The sequence below is a fragment of the Macaca thibetana genome, chromosome 12, assembly GCF_024542745.1.
Source record: "Macaca thibetana thibetana isolate TM-01 chromosome 12, ASM2454274v1, whole genome shotgun sequence".
In the NCBI taxonomy this organism is placed as follows: Eukaryota; Metazoa; Chordata; class Mammalia; order Primates; family Cercopithecidae; genus Macaca; species Macaca thibetana.
This window is the reverse complement of record NC_065589.1, coordinates 74,185,645-74,205,786: the sequence shown is the minus strand read 5'-3', so window position 1 is coordinate 74,205,786 and position 20,142 is coordinate 74,185,645. Positions and strand designations below refer to the sequence as shown.

The 20,142-nt window shown below is 39.5% G+C and overlaps 1 protein-coding gene across 2 annotated transcripts in view; it reads left to right on the top strand.

Annotated features, from left to right (window-relative positions):
* Positions 1–20,142, top strand: part of CERS6 (ceramide synthase 6) — a 311,686-nt gene that overhangs the window by 254,821 nt on the left and 36,723 nt on the right. For both annotated transcript variants that reach the window (XM_050750462.1, XM_050750461.1), the window contains exon 8: positions 885–991. In XM_050750462.1, coding sequence (XP_050606419.1) covers positions 885–991 — 107 coding nt within the window. The remainder of the gene's footprint in view (positions 1–884; positions 992–20,142) is intronic.

The following is a 20,142-nucleotide window of genomic DNA, read 5'->3' as shown; positions in this document are numbered from 1 at the left end:
AATTCAGAAGACATCATCAATTTATAACCCTGTGTGTAGGTGCTGTGAATTCTATGTAAAAATGTAAAAAGAGATGATTAAGCAAAATTATGTTTTCAGTCTCACCTGTTTTTAGAATCATTTGTAAAAAAGTAGATGGTAGAGAAAGGGATGTGATTTCTTCCCTAATTTATAATATAAAAAGTCTTCACTTAAATCGCTCTCATAAATTATGCGAGTACTTTTCACAGACCCTTTGAGCATTGGTGGCTTTCATCTAAAAATGACCCATTCATGTAACTTTGAAAATTCTACCTAAATGGATTAGTTGAAATGACATGATCTTGACACTTTCTTCATTTCTAAGTTCATGAGAATAAGCCAGAAAAGCATCTCCCAGAGTATTCCTTGTGCCTGTTTAAAGAACACCTGTAATTTTAAGGAGAAAGGAAGAAAAACACAGAAAGCTCCATATAGTCTATATAAAGTTTGTGCCTCAGTATTTGAGATTCATAAAAAGGTTTAAAGGATTATCCAGCACTTCTGTTTGAACTGTTATACCAGATTTCTGTTTTGGTGTCTCTGGCTTGCTAATATCATCTATGATGTAAGAATTTCTTATTTTTCTCTCTGTTTTTCTGAAATCAACCGTACAATTGAATTTTTCAGGTTGCTGAATATTTTATTAAATCTGTAACAGTCAGGAATTCTACTTACGGCTAATGCTGCCTCTCACTCAGCTTGTGGGTAATTTATAAATACTGATGCATGATACATGACATTTCAGTCACAGGCAATTTTATGCATCTGATAAAGTGTATCTTATAACAGACTCATGCATATTGAAAGAAACTCTTTATTATCAGTTTAACTACATTAATAGGTCACATTCCTTTCTTTCATAGGCTGCCAAAATGGCAAATTATGCCAAGTTTCAGAAAATGTGTGATCTCCTGTTTGTTATGTTTGCCGTGGTTTTTATCACCACACGACTGGGTATATTTCCTCTCTGGTGAGTATGCCAGTCTTCTTCCTGATAGAGCCACCCTTTCCAAATAAGCTTTCTGAACCATTTTCCTTTTGAATTTTACCATAAGTATTTAGAGGTTTAAATATATTGGGGGAGGGGAATACCTCAAGAAACTGCTTGATTTCTTCTTCCAGAAGAGGGTGGCACTCTTTACTAATGATTTCCACAGAATAGTTGGAAAAGGATGTGGCTTGCATGGGTTCTGAAGTCACAGAAAGCCATCGGTCATAGAAGGCACTAGTCTAGAATATGACTCAGGAACCTCAGCCATGAAGGTTGGAATTAAGAAAGAAACTGCAGTGTTGCAAACAAGTATATAACAGGAATCTCCTGTACCACGGGTTCACAAAGGGTTGTCCCTGGATTAGTGGCAGCAGCATCACCTGAGAACCTGTTAGAGATGCACATTCTTGACCCCACCCAAGACCCACTGAGTGAGCAACTCTGGAGATGAGTCCTGGCAGTGTGTTTTAATAAGCCTTCCTGATGATTCTGCTGCATGTTAAAGTTTGAAAACCACTATCCTAGAGAATTTGCATTAGCTATATACCATTCTAACCAAATAGTCTTTGAATTCTATCCAAAGTCTCTTCCAGCTTTGTGTTACTTGGCAAATATGCCTTTCATGTTTCTTCCAACTTACTGAAGAAAAATGTTGACCAAGAGGGATTCCTTGTCCACCCCTGAAGAATTTCTTTAGATTGACCTCAGTTCCCCAAACACCAGTCTTCCTGTATGATTTTTCTACTCATTACTAAGCCTTCTAACTGTTAGATTGTCATGCCTGCTATTTCCCCACCTTGGTTAAGGTATATAAAAGAGTTTTGTCAAAGGTCTTAAGGAATTCAGGATTTATTCTGTTGAGTCACTCCCTGCACAGATAGAGGCAGAGTCAGGAAAAGAATGTGAAGTTGGATTTTAGAAAACCTTTGCTGACTCCTGGGTCTTCATTCTAAGTACTTGCCCCCATCTGTGTGATTAGCCATCTACAACAGTAAGCTCACCAGTCTAGAATATCCATTCTTTGCGTTTTCCATATTGTTTAGGCGTGGACTTTAAAATTCCAATGAACTACCATTTTCTGTGTGTATTTAGTGAAAATTTACTGGGCATTTGCTGCGTTACTAGCACTGGGATGGTACTGGTAATGCTGATAATTCAGTCAGACATAGGGCTGCCCTTGGGGTACTTGCAGTTGAATTCCTACAGATCCTTTTAATATTCTGGTTTATAATTTGGGGTATGGGGTGGGGGAGGCCAGAGATTATAAATTTTTTTTCCAAACATTTACTGGACATAGGTAACATCGATGGATTATCAATATTTAAATAGTTTTGTTGCACTTACTGAGCAACTCTGTTGGCTAAATTATACATTATAGCAAATAGAGTATTTGTGTGAAATAGTGACTCACCTGTGGAGGGTAAAGTGTAATGGAGGTAGATTAGACTTTAGTTTTAAGAAGCATTTCACAGACCTATTTCTCCTTCAAAGACTGTGCTTTAGGTAGAAGAAACAAAATTATTTCCCCTGCCCTATATTCCTTTTTGTTTTCAAGCCATTTCTTTGTATTCACCAACAATATCTTCCAGGTTCCTGTTGACTATATTTGAATTCATCACGAGTCATCAGAATATTGGTAGTTGATGGGTTTAGTAACAGTTGGCTTATTGTCTGTTGTATAATCAATCCATGGTCCTCAAAGACAGCATACACCATGATTAGCCTTTTAAGAACCATGCACTGCTCCTCCAGACTTCTCTTCCAGTCACAATACATCCTTCTAGAACAACCCTGTCCAACAGAAATATAATGCAGGATTTATAGTAACACAATATTTTCTAGTAGCCATACTAAAAGTTTTTTTTTAAAGATGAAAGGTGATATTCACTTAAATAACATATTTAACTCAGTATATTCAAAATAGTATTTTTTTTTAAGACAGAGTCTTAAAAAAACCTGCCGTGTCGCCTAGATTGGAGTGCAGTGGCACAATCTCGGCTCACTGCAATCTCTGCCTCCCAGGTTCAGGTGATTCTTCGGCCTCAAGTAGCTGAGACTATAGCACGTGCCACCACGCCTGGTGTAATTTTAATTTTTTTTTTTTTTTTTTTTAGAGAAACAGGGTTTCAACATGTTGGCCAGGCTGGTCTCAAAACTCCTGACCTCAAGTGATCCACCCGCCTTGGCCTCCCAAAGTGCTGGGATTACAGGCATGAGCCACCATACCCGGCCCAAAATACTATTTAACATTATCAACACATTAATATTAAAATGTTTTGAGTATCTACATTCTTTTAATTTATATTAAATCTTTGAAATTCAGTGTATATTTCACATTACCACACATCTAGATTTAGTTTAACTACATTTCAAATGCTCAGGAGCCACATGTGGCTCGCTTATTGGACAGTGCAGTTCCAGAAAAGAACACCTATCACAGTCTTTTACAGTGACCAGATTCTACACATTTTCTGGGGTCTGAGTATCTTGGTTGACATTCCTAAGTTTGCTGTTTGCTACATCTGTACGAGTCAGGAGAGTATACTGGTTAGCTGGGACGTTTGGACCAGTGTGCGTGGGTTCAAATCCTGCCTCCACTGCTTAACACCTTTGTGCTGAAGTTTCCTCATCTCTTAAATAGAAATGATGATGATGCCCAATCACAGCATTGTTGTAAATATTAAATGATTTTATGTCTCTATAGAGCTAAGAAACATGTCAGGTTCATAGTAATTGTTATGTAAGTATTGGCTTGTTAAGTGAGATTATTTATTCAACATGAAAAGAGAGACCTCTTAGGAAATGAGTAAGAAAAAAAGAACAATAACTCAATAGAAGTATTTGGAGTGGCTCTGAACTGGCACAGTTCAGAAAAATATAAATGACAAAATTATAGAAAGATTTAACCTCACCATAAGTAAAGAAAGCACATTGTAGCTTCTGGAAATACAGTCATGTACCATATAGCTACGCTTCGTGGCCAATGATGGACCGCATATATGACAGTGATCCTACAAGATTATAATGGACCTAAGAAGTTCCTATGACAGCATCATAGCACAGTGCATTCATTACTGATGTATTTGTGTTGATGCTGCTGTCAACAAACCTATTGCACTGCCAGTCACTCCTCATTCTTCCCTCCTATAATCCCCTGGCAATCACTAACCTGCTTTCTGTCTCTGTGAACTTACATTTTGTGGTCATTTTATATAAATGGTTTCATGCAATATGTGATCTTTTGTAACTGAGTTCTTTCTGTTTCCTGATGTTTTCACGGTTTATCCATGTTGTAGCATATATCAGTACTTCATTGTTTCTTATTGGTGAATAATATTTTATTGTATGGATATACCACATTTTATTTATCTGTTTATCAGGTGGCAGACTTCAGGATTGTTTCCACTGTTTGGCTATTGTTAATAATGCTGCTATTAATGTTTGCATACAAGATGTTGTGTGAACACACATTTTCAATTTTCATAGGCATATGCTTAGGAATGGAATTGCTGGATTACATTGTAACTCTAACTTTTTGAAGAACAACCAAATGTTCTTTTTCTTTAGAGCTAGAACAAAAGTTTAAAAAAAAAAAAAAAAAAAAAAACAGGGTCTCGCTCTGTTGGCCTGGCTGGGCTACAATGGTGCCATCATAGCTCATTGAAGCCTTGAACTCCTAGGCTCAAGTGATTCTCCTGCCTCAGCTTCTCGAGTGTCTAGGACTACAGCTACGTGCCACAATACCTAGCTGATTTATTTATTTGTAGAGACAGGGTCTCACTACATTGCCTAGGCTAGACTTGAACTCCTGGCCTCAAGCGATCCTCCAGCCTAGGCTTCCCAAAGTGCTGGTATTACAGGTATGAGCCACTGCACCCCACCCACCAAACTCTTTTACAAAGTTGCAGCATCACTTGACATCTGACCAACAATGTATGAAAGTTCTACTTTCTCCATTTCCTTGCCAACACCTACTATTTTTTGTATTGTATTCATTTTAGTGAGTATTAAATGGTATCTTATTGTAGTTTTAATTTGCATTTCAAATTATTTACCCGTTTGTAATTTGGTTATTTGTCTTTTTATTGTTGTCAAAGTTTATGTATGATTATATATCTGAATGATGAATATAATAATGTATCTGATATATAAAGGACTTACCCAATATATAATTTGCAAATGCTTTTTCCCTTACTGAGGGTTGCATTTCACTTCCTTGATGATGTCCTTTGAAGCACAAAAGCTTTTAGATTTGATAAAGTTTGTCTATTTTTTCTTTTGTCACCTGTGTTTTTGACGTCATAAGAAACCATTGTCAAATCCAAGGTCATGAAGATTTACTCCTATTTTTTTTTTCCTAGGAGTTTTCTAGTTTTAACTCTTCCATTTAGGTCTATGCTCTGTTTTGGGGTGATTTTTGTGTATGGTGGAAGGTAGGTATCCAAGTTCATTCTTGTGTGTGTGGGTATTCAGTCATCCCCACACCATTTCTCGATTGGCTATTGATTTTATTATGATCATCTTCAGCACATAACTCTAACGAAGCGAACTTGTGTTTGTCACATTCCTCATTTACTGCCCTTTACTGGCTTTAATTCATTTCCACTTCTTAGCATCACACTATATTTTATCTGTGGCCTGCTTCCTAGGTTGACTCATTCGTCCTGCCTGGGAACTCTTCATCCTGTCTAATAAGCCAAGAGGTGAGACACATTTGCACAGCCCTTTCCTCTTCTCTCCAAGCTGGGACGCTATCCAAGGGAGTGTTGATTATTTCTGTCCAGAGGACATCTGGGATGCAACCCTCTCACACACAGGCCACCAAAACTGATCTCTCCACTGTTCCTTCCTGATGATATCACTGTCCTCTGTGGTCTCCCTGTGTAGATGGTTCCAGCCAATGCTGGCCTTGCTGTTCCTAGGACATGACTTACCCCAGAAAGTGCAATTTTTATATCCACTCTGTGCTGCTGTTGGCCCTGCTAACCTGTTTAATGACCCTATTTTGAAGGGGAGGATAAAGAAAGTGGCAACTCCTCCTCTAGCCCATCACTACACTGCCCACAGCCTCACCACAGAATTCCTTGCTTTGCTTTTTCTTGTTCACAGTCTTTCCTGGATTGTGAGATAAGTAGAATATGATGTGGGAAGAGACCTTTGTTGTCAAATAATTCAGCCACCACATGAATAATTCCAGTGGAAGGAAACCCTGCACCTCTAAAGACAGTCCCTTCCAGTTGCACAGTGGCCATTATTAGAGTTCTGCCCCAGGCTGTCACAGTTTACCTCCCAATACTTTCTGCGTTTTTGTCCTAGTTCTGACCCTGGAACTATATACAGTGTCTAATTCCTGTTCTATACCTCAGCCCAGCAAATATTCGGGGGAAAAAAAAAATTCTTACTCCCCCATTTCCTGTTATCTTCATCAAGATAAACATTGTAAATTCCTTCAGTCACCTTTTTCTCTGGCTTTCATGCTGGTCTTTTCTGATTCTGAATTTTATTGTATCAAATCATCTGGGAACATTACATCAGTTCTTCAAAATGTAGTTTTCTCTACTATTTGTCTTAATAATACCTTGTTATTTTGAATCAGTATTTGTATGATTATATCATATAATGACTGTGAAATAATCTTGCTAATACTGTTATGGGTTTCCTTCAGGTACGTGTGATGATAATCTTTGTAGAAGCATCATCGTCTCACATTTTGCTAACATATGAAACTCTGAAATTGTAACTTCATAATATGACCATCCTGGAAGCCAAGATAATGTGTCTTTATTTCCTGTTCTCGGTAACAACATTCTTCTTCCATAATTACATAGTTTTTTGCTAAAACCTGAGCAAACATATGAATAGGTTTACTATATCAAGAGTTTTACTGCTTTACCAGTTTTATCAAATAATCAAATATTTAGTGGGTCACTCAGAATTTATCTGGTAGGAATTCTTTCTTTTTTTTTTTTTTTTTTTTTTTTTTTGAGACGGAGTCTCGCTCTGTCACCCAGGCTGGAGTGCAGTGGCGCTATCTCGGCTCACTGCAAGCTCCGCCTCCCGGGTTTATGCCATTCTCCTGCCTCAGCCTCCCGAGTAGCTGGGACTACAGGCGCCCGCCACCTCGCCCGGCTAATTTTTTTGTATTTTTAGTAGAGACGGGGTTTCATTGTGTTAGCCAGGATGGTCTCGATCTCCTGACCTCGTGATCCGCCCGTCTCGGCCTCCCAAAGTGCTGGGATTACAGGCTTGAGCCACCGCGCCCGGCCAGGAATTCTTTCTTAACACATCCTTAGATAATTTGATTGTTCTTTTATTAAATGACATCTGTGGAATCAGGTAGTTTCATTGTTGATATAATTAACAGCAGACTTTCTTATCAGTATCTCCTTCAAATACATACTTATTTTTCCCAGATGGTGCTGTATATAGTCAAGATCAAATTTTAGCCAAGTCTTTATTTATCATATACTTCTAAAGATTTGGGTTTGTAGTCAGTATTTAAAAGCTTCAATAATATATACTGGATACTTGTTGCACTACTATTACCAAACAAGCAATCACTGGTGCCCCACTGACTTGCCATCACTCAAAGTGTTAAAAGTTTAAATATTTTCTCTTGTATTTAAATTTCTGGAAAGTCGTGTCTAGTTAGCTCTCCTCAACTCAAAAATCTATGCGTTTTAGCCGTTACTTTGTAGTCACACAGTCAATGATCTGATCCTTTTTGAGAGTAAATCTACGCATCATTGTAAGCTGTTAAAATTTTCATTGATCTGCAACTCTCTCTTATAGTCCACTTATATGTAATCTCTACGTTCCTAACAATTTCCCATAAAAGCTGTGGTTTTAATATGGCATAGATTGTACTCAAACTCATAACATCCATCAACAGTGCCTTACAGTGCCCACTCAGTAAGTATTTGTTAATTAGGTACTCTTTAATTATAAACGATCTCATGTCCATTTTCTTATTTGATTTCCTTAAATCTTTGTTAAGTAAGATAGGTGCGATTTCTCCCTTAATACACAGAGAAAGCAGATTCATCTAGTCAATGATTCACTGGGCTCTCTGGACTCTGGTCTCCTAATATCAGTTCAATTCAGCAAGTACTTACTATGTTCCATTTGTTCTTTCTACAATGCAATATTCTCTTCTTTAAGGCCATAAAGCATTTGATAAGATACATAGTTGGTGGTAGTTCAATAAAAAAAAAAAGAGTCATTTAAAAATGATTGCCTCTGTCATTCTGCCCCAGTCAAGATAACATATTGCAAACATCATCATCTATCAGCGATACATTAGAATCTGGTAAAGAAAGGAGCAAATTCACAAAGATGCTGAAAGAGAAGTGGCATGGTACAGTGGCTAGAAAGGCTGCTTGTTTTGAGTCAGATTTCTCCTCCTACACTGTCTGAAGACCAGATGTGTGATTTCTCTGCAACTGTGTCCTCATTGGTAAAATAATGGTAAATAGTCTACCTACCCTATGTCCTCATTGGTAAAATAATGGTGAATAGTCTACCTACCTTACCAGAAATACTAAGGATCAAGTGTAATAGTATTTTACGAACTATAAAATACTTCATAAATATTAGGCATTTTTCAAAATATGCTGTTACTGTTAAATATATAAATTCCCATTATAGCCAAGTGGTCTGAAGTTTTTATTACATTTTATAGCTTCCCACTAGTCTGTATTAAGGAACCATGACCATAGATCTGAAATAAAATTCTAAAATGGTCTATCCAATTATGAGAGTTAAACTGTCTCCCTTTAGTGGCTTCTGTTCTCAGTAGTCAGTGAGCATGTAATATTGAAACTGTACTAGTTTACCGTATTCTCACAAATCCCAAGTGAATGGGCATACCACTATCTCCAGAACCTCTTTCCGTGGCCAGATAATGATTTTCCACATCTCCAGTCATGTCCCATGAAGTGCCAGGGCCTTGGCTACAGGAGGGTTAGAGTCAAATATGTACCTTTACTGGTCAGCTACTGTTCGGACAGAAGCTTCTGCCTTCTCAGAATGTTGCTTTCTGTTGATCGCTTCACTGAAAAGTAGGGGAATTATCTGTGAATTTGTTCTCTCTGAAGATTTCTACAATTTAAAAAAAAAAAAAAAAAATTGACCAGGTGTGGTGACTCACGCCTATAATCCCAGGACTTTGGGAGGCCAAGGTGGGCGGATCACGAGGTCAGGAGTTCGAGACCAGCCTGACCAACATGGTGAAACCCCATCTCTACTAAAAATACAAAAATTAGCCTGGTGTGATTAGCCGGGTGTGGTGGCATGCGCCTTATAATCCCAGCTACTCAGGAGGCTGAGGCAGGAGAATCACTTGAACCCGGGAGGTGGAGGTTGCAGTGAGCCGAGATCGTGCCATTGCACTCCAGCCTGGCAACAGAGTGAGACTCTGTCTCAAAAAAAAAAAACAAAAAACCAAAACAAAAAAGTTACAGAGGAGACTCAATCATCCTTTTACCATTTTCCATGATAAGATTTGAAATTCATATAGACACGCAGGAGAAGATTTTTTTTTATCTGATTTATTTTTCAAGATGTATTTTACCAAAGTGGCATGGCTTATATGCTTTTCTGAATTGTTGATAAGGAACAGATTAGTCGCAGACTTCACACATTTGAAAAACCTGACTTTTTTTTCATGCAATCCCTCAACAAATTTGCTCTGAAATTTGCCTTGGTGCTGGTCTATGTTAAATATATTAGAAAGATTTGAAGGATGAAACCTGGTATCTTTTGGACATAAGGTATTTTGGTGTGTTTTTCGTAATTCTTACCTCTATCAGCATTGGTTAACACCTTTACAGGATGTGGAAGAGTTAGATGGAAATAATGTGTGTTGAGATGTCTCTTTCAGATGAACATAAAAATTTTAATGTAATTTTAGGATTGAAGGTCTGGACCAGAGGTCAACAAAGTATGGCCTGTGGGACAAAGCAGCCCACTGCCTGTTTGTATCAGTAAAGTTTTATTGGAACACAACCTTGCCATCTATTAATATTGTCTTTGGCTGCTTTCTGCTACAGTGGCATGGCTGAGTAGTTGTGACAGGGTTATGCCGCATAAAGCCTAAAGCATTTGCTCTCTGGTCCTTTGCAGAAGAGACTTGCCAACTTTCTGGCTAGGCCATTAAAAATTAGTCTCGTGAGTAATAATAAGGCAGTGGGTGGAGTGAAGTACTAAATGCATTCAGCCTTGGAATAGTCTTTAAAACTGTTGTCCACTTTAGGCAAAAAAAAAAAAAAAAAAAAAAAATGCAATTACTCTTTTTTTTCTTTTTTTTGAGATGGAGTCTTGCTCTGTCACCCAGGCTGGAGTGCAATGGCGCAATCTCGGCTCACTGCAACCTCCGCCTCCTGAGTTCAAGTGATTCTCCTGCCTCAGCCTCTCGAGTAGCTGGGATTACAGGCACCCGCCACCACACCCAGCTAATTTTTGTATTTTTAGTAGAGATGGGATTTCACCAGGTTGACCAGGCTGGTCTTGAACTCCTGACCTCAGGCAATTACTCCTAATATTGGGAAGGGAGAACAGAATATGCTCTTGATTAAGCAGTCTTTTTCCTTTTGTGACTTGAATCAACAAAATAATGCATTGTCACCGGCCGGGCGTGGTGGCTCACGTCTGTAATCCCAGCACTTTGGGAGGCTGAGGAGGACAGATTACCTGAGGTCAGGAGTTCGAGACTGGCCTGGCCAACATGGTGAAACCCCATCTCTACTAAAATTACAAAAATAAGCTGGGTGTGGTGGCACATGCCTATAATCCCAGCTACTCTAAAGGCTGAGGCAGGATAATTGCCAGAACCTGGGAGGCAGAGGTTGCAATGAGCCAAGATCGTGCCACTGCATTCCAGCCTGGCCAACAGAGCAAGACTCTGTCTCAAAAAAAAAAAAAAAAAAAAAAGGGTGCATTGTCCTAGTAACGCTTTCTGTAGAGAATTAATGTATTAAGTGTTCCTTCCCTCCTTCCCAATCCCTGCAGAGAAGCCTTTACTGGGGGAAGAGAAAAAAATAAAAAGATTGTTTGCTCAAGGTATTATAAGATGTGTTTATCATCTAGGGAGAAAATTCAGTATGACCATTTGCTCTGTTTTAAAAATATCTGAGTGTTGTAATAAAGTCTCATGCTAGGACCAGAGATTTGAAAATTGTGTATTTGACCAGGCATCTCACTTACTTGAGAGAACTGATACTTTATGGAAAATCCTAGAGCAGATGAAGAACCATCGTCAACTATGTTTCTATTTGCTTAGGCTGTTATATAGCACAGTTATGTACCGGGCTAGTGCTCTCCATCCTCACTTCCCATCACCTCCCTGACTTTAGTCTTGGGTCTCTCCTGCCAACTTTCCACTCCCATCCATGCTGAGCTCCTTCTCAACTGTCCTAACCTCAGCCTTGGACTGCTGTGTGCCTGCCCTTTGCCTTCTTGCCTGTGTGGTGGACCAGTACCATAACCATCCCAGAAACCTTCCCTGCACAATCCCAGAGCGCAGGGCTCTGTGGTGCTGTCAGAGCAGGCCACCCTGGCCGTGTCCTTGCATTGGCAGAACCTCTTCCATGCCTCTGGTGGCAGTGTTGCCAAGGAGACAGAACCACAGGATCATTGGCATCCCTAGAATCCTTCTGTTCCTTGTGAGGCTGTGTCTTATCATGTATTATCATTTAACTTTTCATGTCTTTGTGTCTTGTTTCCCAGACAAGAGAGCAAACACTTCACAAATTCCTCATAGACAAAGAATCATTTCTTCTTTATCGATCTGTTTATCGCACGTTACTGTGAGCCTGCTGTGCATCAGGCACAGTGTGGGTGTTGGGGATGTAGATATAGATTAGGTTATGTGCCCAGGAACAGCTAGCACTAAAAAACCATCAATAAATATTTGTTTAATGGAGAATGAAATTTTAGAGTTTCCCCTGCAGTTTGGCACAATCACGACTGAGATGTTGCAGCCCACGTGCATCTTTCCTTATGATGCGGAATCGGCCCAGCCGAAGAAGACGAAGACAACAGTGACTTAGTAGCTTTCAAAAGCAGGAGCATCCCAGCCACTGAATTGTTTTGATCAGATAGAAACAGATCAGATGGAGACAGTACTGCTTTTAATAAGTTTAGTAAGTCCTGCCTTTATCCACAACTGGTCATAAAACGGAAATGCTCAGTTGATAAAGTGGATTGTCAATGAATTGGAAATACATTTGTCAAATGTAGTTGAAGAAAATCACAAAACAAGTAGGTCTACTAAAATGCAAACTCCAACTAGCTGTGACCAGCAGCCAGGTCTGAGGTTTTGATGATGGTGTGTTGTATGTTGGCTTCTGAGTGAAGAAAAGAGAGAGGGCAGCATGGGAAGGGAAGGACAAAGGAGATGTAGCAGGGGGTGGGAGATTATCTTGCCCCTTCCATGCAGTCATCCGAGGAAGAATTCTGGCATAACGATTTTAAATTCTGTGTGAGGGACCTGGTGAGTCGTCCCCAGCCACCCTTGGGGATTTCTCATCAGGCTTGTTGTCAATTAGGTGCCCAACCTCAAATTCGTAACAAACTCCATGTCTCTCAGGGCAAGTTGCAACCACCAAATATAACTATCTTAAGTCCTTTTTTGAATGGACAACATGTAAACCCACATATAATTTTCACAAACAGTTGTGTCTTAGACTACTTTGTATTCTACGTAGTCTGAAGCCGTGCATTAAAGAGACTTGTTGCAAAATATTTAGTTTGATTTGTTTGGCAACTAATACATTGTGTTGCGATCTATGAGTTATTCCAAAGTTATGAAGAAATGTAGAATCCAGGACTCATGAAAATATTTATTAAAATTGTTCAAAAAGGCCATTGGAAACATGTTCAATGAAATGATTCTGCGTACATTCCGTTTAAGAATGACCAGACTGGGCCGGGCGCGGTGGCTCAAGCCTGTAATCCCAGCACCTTGGGAGGCCGAGACGGGCGGATCACGAGGTCAGGAGATCGAGACCATCCTGGCTAACCGGGTGAAACCCCGTCTCTACTAAAAAATACAAAAAAAAAAAAACTAGCCGGGCGAGGTGGCGGGTGCCTGTAGTCCCAGCTACTCGGGTGGCTGAGGCAGGAGAATGGTGTAAACCCGGGAGGCGGAGCTTGCAGTGAGCTGAGATCCGGCCACTGCACTCCAGCCCGGGCGACAGAGCGAGACTCCGCCTCAAAAAAAAAAAAAAAAAAAAAAAAGAATGACCAGACTGAAACAATTGCAAATGCTTTTAAATTCTGAGCGATACAGAAGTACTGTTTTAATCACTTAATATTTTAGATGGTCTTTATAATTGAAATATAAATATAGCAAAATGCATCTAATGAAATGGAATTGTCTATTAGCTGTAATTCTACTACCCAGTAGTGCATGCTAATTAAATAGGGAAGTATTTGGCATTGTTTCCCAAAATAACATCCAGAAAGTGCCCTGAGTCACTTCTGTTCCAAACAAGCCTCCTACCTGCTAATTCTGTCATGCTCTGTTGTCATAACTGATGTTAATCTGAAGCAGCACAAGATTGTGAACCATCAAATAACAGTAAAATATTTTCAGTGGCTTTTTACTATACCTTTTGACTAACAATAAATGAACAAAACAAAATAAGGAAAAATGTCTAGTTATCGCTAAGTTAACCACAGTATTTCCATTAATCAAGACTTTAGTACACCAAATTTCCTAGTTTTTATCCTGTGGAAATATAAGGGTATTTTATCTTTTGTATGCTACTGAAGGACAAACATCATCATACAGCAATGAATGCTTTAAAGTGATGTTCAAGTATCATTTGACCATGGGAAGGGAAGGGCAAAGGAGAAATAGCAGGGGGTGGGATATTATCTTGCCCCTTCCATGCAGTCATCCAAAGAAGAGTTCTGGCATAACGATTTTAAATTCTGTATGAGGGACCTGGTGAGTTGTCCCCGGCAGCCACCCTTAAGGATTTCTCATCAGGCTTACTGTGTTATCAGTTAGGTGCCCGGTCTCAAATACGTAACAAACTCCATGTCTCTTAGTGAATTCAGAAGATACGTGAAGCACTGAAGGAATTTTTCTTTGTGTACAAGTTCCTTAAATTACGTCCCTTTCCTAGAATACTACATTATGTTAGGAGCACAGTTTGCCAAGTCAGCATGTCATGAAAAATGGTCAGAACCCTTTTTTATACATTGTCTACAATATATTGGAGAAATAAGTCAGTTGCTTCACAAAATAGGTTAAAGCTGCCGTGAAGAGGTAGGGAAGAAACAGAACCTGAATGTCTGTCTGAGCAATGAATTATTCATGGAACTTGACCCCCTTCTTCTTTCCTAGCCATATGATTGCATTTATTTCAAATTGTATCTCCCTCATCCCATTAAAAAATTGAAGTAGATGTTAAATTCCCTACTCTCAGTAGCAGTCACATGGCATTTTCCTGAAGTACTGTTATAATGGAATTGTTTGGTAATCATTCTTTCCTTGTCACTTTTCTCTAGTCAAGAGTGAGTTCCAACAGGGCTAGGACCACATCTCATTCTCCCTTTATGTGCTTAGTCCCTTGCACCTGGTGCTGGTGCATCTTGCAGTTCATCTCTGTGATTTATTCTGCATCTTAATTTGGAATTCACCTTCATAAATGGCCCTCCCCAGACCGGTAGCTTGTTTACTTAATTCAGTGTAATATAGTATAAACCTTTTTACTTTTTTCTCCCCAAATCAAGGAAAAATATTCTGAATGCCACAGTAATACTTATTTAACTTCTCTCTCCTCCTTAACATACATATTCTACCTAATTCTCCATTCTATTATTTTCTCATCCCACATGCTGTCCCTGACAGCTGTTGTCTGGGTTCAGCTCTCTTTCTGGCGTAGTATGTAGGGGACTGGCCTTTGGGCAGCCCACACCAGACATAACTGACTTGTGGCTTCTCTCACTCTTTCTCTCTCCCTTTTTTAAAAACTTGCTCTCTATCCATCCTTCAGAGATTTGGGGAAGATGATGAAAGGTTGCTTTATTTTGAAAATAACTACATACACAAGTAGGGTCATTGTTTATTTTTTATCTTCTGACCTGCTTTTTTTCCAGAAAGAAGTCAAGTAAAGTGATACTTGGCTGTGTGTTTACAATACAAAGAGATAGATAAATATATATATAAAATAACTATATTTACATATGTAAATAAAAACATACAGTGATGCTGAGTTGTGCTTATTATGATCTACATCAGATAAGTATCACACCAGTGGCTTCCATGAGTTCATGGGGCTCCTTTTCGTAATTAAATTTGGAGAGACTATCACTTGCTTCCTGCTGCAAAACAATAAAAGGAATAAAAGGGAATATGTTTATCACATAAATGAGGGCCTTAATGGTTTTGAGATTTCAGACAAAACAACTTCATTGCATTTACATGAAAACCCAACAGTTTCATTGAAACTGTATTTTGCTGGCACTTTTTGTGCTTATAGAGTCTTGGTACAACAAATGGGCCTTAAAACTCTCATGTTATCATTTATAACTAGACTCAGGATACGCTTCTCTGGACCAGTATCTTGAGAACCTTGAAAAACAGCTAAGTAGATTTCCACATCACCTGAGAACAGATGGAGATTGTTTTCCCCTTAGCGAAGAGGAACGAGAGTTAATTTTCCTTCATGTTAACACTGTTCTCAGTAAGCTGTGACAACTTGCTGCTCCTTATTGCTTCTGCATCTGAAAACTTCTTGGCAGTACAAAGTAATGCACTTTTGTTGGAGAAAAGGGAGAAAAATTTGACAGTAAGGTATGTCAGTTACTAGAGCTGTCATTTAACCAAATGCATATCTTACAGTAGAAGAATATATAAAGTTAAGAGACAAGCAGCTCAACTCCAGCATAGAAGGAAGACTGAATACACTTCTAGGGAGTTTTTCCAGTCGTAACAAAAGCCTCTTGACAATCCTGGAAACATGATGGTGGTGGAGGAGCAGGTAAAGGTTGACAAGGGTCTTGCCCAAGAATCTGAATTGCAGCGGACACATGTTCTAGTAATCATTTCCCATGCCTAATGTAGCTTATTGTCAGGAAAGTTTCGCAGGCCTTCTCTTGAACCCATTAGGGGGAAAAATCAGATTGCCAATACTTTATTTTAAAATGGAGGGGTTAGCAGTATCAAATACTGCAGGGCAGATCAAGGCAAATGAAATTACCAGTCACTGTGAAATTGTACACATTCTCTTCTTCATCCATAAAATGGGAGAATTGGAATAAATCTCAGTTGCTAAAAGTTTTAGAGCTAAAAGCTCTGAAAGTTTTATGACGTTATGCTTTGGCAGTGATGAGGGGGTTGGTGACCTTCTAGTTTAAAAAAAATGTGTAGAATTATGCATGCAAGAGTTTCTGGTATAGGAGGTGTGGGCGGTAAGCAAGAAGAGATAGTGGACATAGATTACTTGTTTAAAAAGCCTGCAGTGTATAGAAGGAGAACAAAATAAGCTGACCATCAGTTATTGACGGGGATATGCCCACGAAAAACATGCCTTGGCTCATACCCTGGGGCAGATTCTGAGGGCACTGCTGCTGGAGGCTGTCAGCTAACTGTGCCCCTCACAGCTGAGTGATAAAATGTCTTGCAGGGAGATCTGAGTGGCACACGTCCTTGGTATAATTTATGCCACTATAAATAGGAAGCTAACACTGAACCATTTATGCCACTATAAATAGGAAGCTACCACTGAACCTGATGAACGAATCCATCAGGAACAAAAGATAGACAGACACACACGCACACACACATCAGCATGGCTGTGTTTGGCCATCTATCAGTAGTCAACAGGGTTTATCAGACTGTATATTGAGAATATACATTGCTTTGTTTTCTTACAGACTTAAATTTGAAGAACAGTGATGATGAACTCATTCTATATCACTTTGGTTTAAAAGTTGCTTAGCAATGGGACAAAAACAAAAGCAAGTAGGTTTATATTTAGTGCTCTATCTATATGCATCTGGAGCACATTTCGGAAATAATTCAAAAAGGCCAATTCATTTCATGCCTTCTGCTACGAAATGAATGTGGGAGTCAAGCTGCTATTTTCACAGTGCAAGACATTTATTGTTGACTTAAAAAAACTCTCCCACTTGCACATAATCACTATCCTGACAAATGACACTGCAGAGTTTCAGCTCCTTAAGCATAAGGTAGAACAATCTTTAAGAAATAAATACTAGGCCACAGGAGTTAAAAAATAAAGTATCATCCAACCACAGAGTCAAAGCATTTAAACACATACATTGTTCTCAAGTGGACCAGTTCTTCACTGAGTATGTGTTCTTTAGGGTTACAAGACTGATCTTATGCCTCCTCAGTTGAACAGTACGGCACTTTGATTGTTCAGTCAGTGTAGGACTTTTTAACTCTGTGCCAGGCTCGTTTGCAGCTATCAGTGCTGATACAACTTCATGCCATGTAATGCTTTTAACAGACTATTCCACACCCCTGCAAAAAAAAAAAAAAAAAAAAAAAAAAAAAAAGTTAATAAGGAACTGATCAATTAAGGTTAATGGTAGATTTAGGCCTATAAATTTTACCCATCTTAGTCATTTCTGCTTCCTAAAAATTTATACAAGGACAATTTTTTTCTGGGGTAAGAGGGTGTGATTGACACCCTAATTCTGTTTAGATTGTGGTAATATAATCAGACTGTTTCAGGGCTCCATGAGTGTGATCCTTGGACATGAAACAGTTTCTGAGTACAGAGTATGAAATGCTGGTGAGATTTTGTCACCAACAGCACTTAAGAAGTATTTTGGCCAGGTGCAGTGGCTCATGCCTATGATCGCAGCACTTTGGGAGGCTGAAGAGGCCGGATGATTTCTTGAACTCAGGAGTTCAAGACCAGCCTGGGCAACATAATGAGGCCCCATCTCTACTAAAAATTAAAAAAAAAAAAATCAGCCAGGCATGATGTCACATACTTGTAGTCCCTGCTACTTGGGAGGCTAAGGCAGGAGGATCACTTGAGCCTGGATGATTGAGGCTTCAGGGAGCTGTGATTGTGCCACTGCACTCCAGCCTGGGAGACAGAAGGAGACCCTGTCTGAAAAAAAAAAGAAGAAAAAGAAGAAAAGAAAGAAAGAAATATTTTTCTAGGCAACTGGGCGAGGCGGCTCACACCTGTAATCCCAGCACTCTGGAAGGCCGAGGCAAAAGGATTGCTTGAGGCCAGGAGTTTAAGACTAGCCTGGGTAATAATGCGAGACCCCATGACCCCATCTCTATGAAAAATTGTAAAAATTAACCAGGCATGGTGGTGTTTTGATTTTGGCATTAATTTACTCTTAGTAAACTTGATCAAATCAGCACTCTTCTCCTACTTTTGTTACCGTCACTGTAAATAAGTGTAATAAGACCTTCCTTGGTAAAGAGTTTTTGTGTATATTAAGTAAAAATGCACATGAAAGTATCTCAAGGTTTAAAGCACTGTATAGAGCTGTGTCTATTTCATTTGAAAACGATGGTTGATATATGGACACAATGAGGACCTTATCAGACCCAAGTGGGCTTTTTTTTTTTTAAGAGACAGAGCCTTGCTCTGTTGCCCAGGCTGGAGTACAATGGCACAATCATAGCTCACTGCAGCCTCAAACTCCTGGACTCCTGCCTCTGCCTCCCAAGCACGGGCACTACAGGCATGTCCACCGTGCCCAGCGAATTAAAAAAACAAATGTTTTGTAGCAACAGAATCTCACCATGATGTCCAGCCTGGTCTCGGATTTGTGGCCTCAAGGATCCTCCCGCCTCAGCCTCCTGTTCCTGGCCATAGGTGGGCCTTAGATGAGGGCACCTAGGTAGAGGAGGATTCTTGGAGGGAAAAAGGCTTAAATTGAGAAATGTCTGACTGTTCAAATTAGAACAGGGAAAGTGAAGAATAATCCAGCTGCAACATTTAGTCAGAGAGAATCGTGTGGTGGTTAGCATTTTCCTTCCAGGTTCTCAGATGGAACTGACGCATGTGTAGGGACAGCCCTGGCATGGCAGGCAGTGCACGACAGGCTTGCTGGCAGCACGTCTCTCATGCCTGCCCTTCCCCTTTACTCTCGCCCTACCTCGCCCTCACAGACCATGACGAAATTCTCTTATGCTCTCTCACCTCTGGTCCCTGTCTGATAAATGTGTGGATCTGACTGTATTTTGGTGGATTTGCCTAGAATTTGTGCTAAGGGGATCCGTTGGTGGCCATACCACCTCTTTATGCCCACTACTTTTTATCCATTCCTGTGAAGAGCTATTGCTTCCTGCTTCTGTCTACCTTGACCTCTTCCTGATAGCATGCCAGCCTCTTAAGAGGCACAAGCAATTGTGACAGAGGCCAGACTGAGGAATAGGATGACAGCATCTTCCATTACAGCTGTACTCACTACAGTTGCATCTGTAATACATAAGAGGGTCTCAGGAAAAACACAATGAAAACCTTTCAAGACTGATTCAATTAAGTGCCTCCCAGGAGAGACTGAGCCACCAACAATGGAAAATCCAATATTGGCTCGCAGAAAGACACTTTGTCACATAAATGTCCTTTTCCTCTAATGTGTAAGGAAAAAATTTTGCAACATCCTTTTGTAAATCTGACATTTGCTTTTTTTAAAAAGTGCTACCTCTTTCAAATTCTTTAATACCAGTATTCATAGGAAATTCATTAAGGGTGGTGTGAAATTATAAAATGAAGGGCTACAGTGTCTAAAACCTTTTGTTCCGATACACATTTTAAATCCTGCATGAAATTATCCATGTTTATGACTCTAGGCAGGGACCAAAAGGAAGAGTGGCTGTTGAGCTTGAAATGAGAGTGTGGATGCAAAGGATTTTGCTCTGTGTCTTGTATGTGAATAAAGAAATATAATGTACATCTTCTTTTCAAAAACTGAATTCAGTATTAAGCAGCATTCAGGGAATGAGCAGTTTTCTTTTGTCCTAAAAGTGCCGTTGTAATAGTTGAACATCATATGAACAGTTTATAAACAGCTTTTGAGCTATTTATTGGGAAATATTTAGTGACAGCCATTTCTGCAGCAGGTTCACGATGGCATCAACAGGTGAATGTGAATTGTTGTTCCTGTCTTTAGGT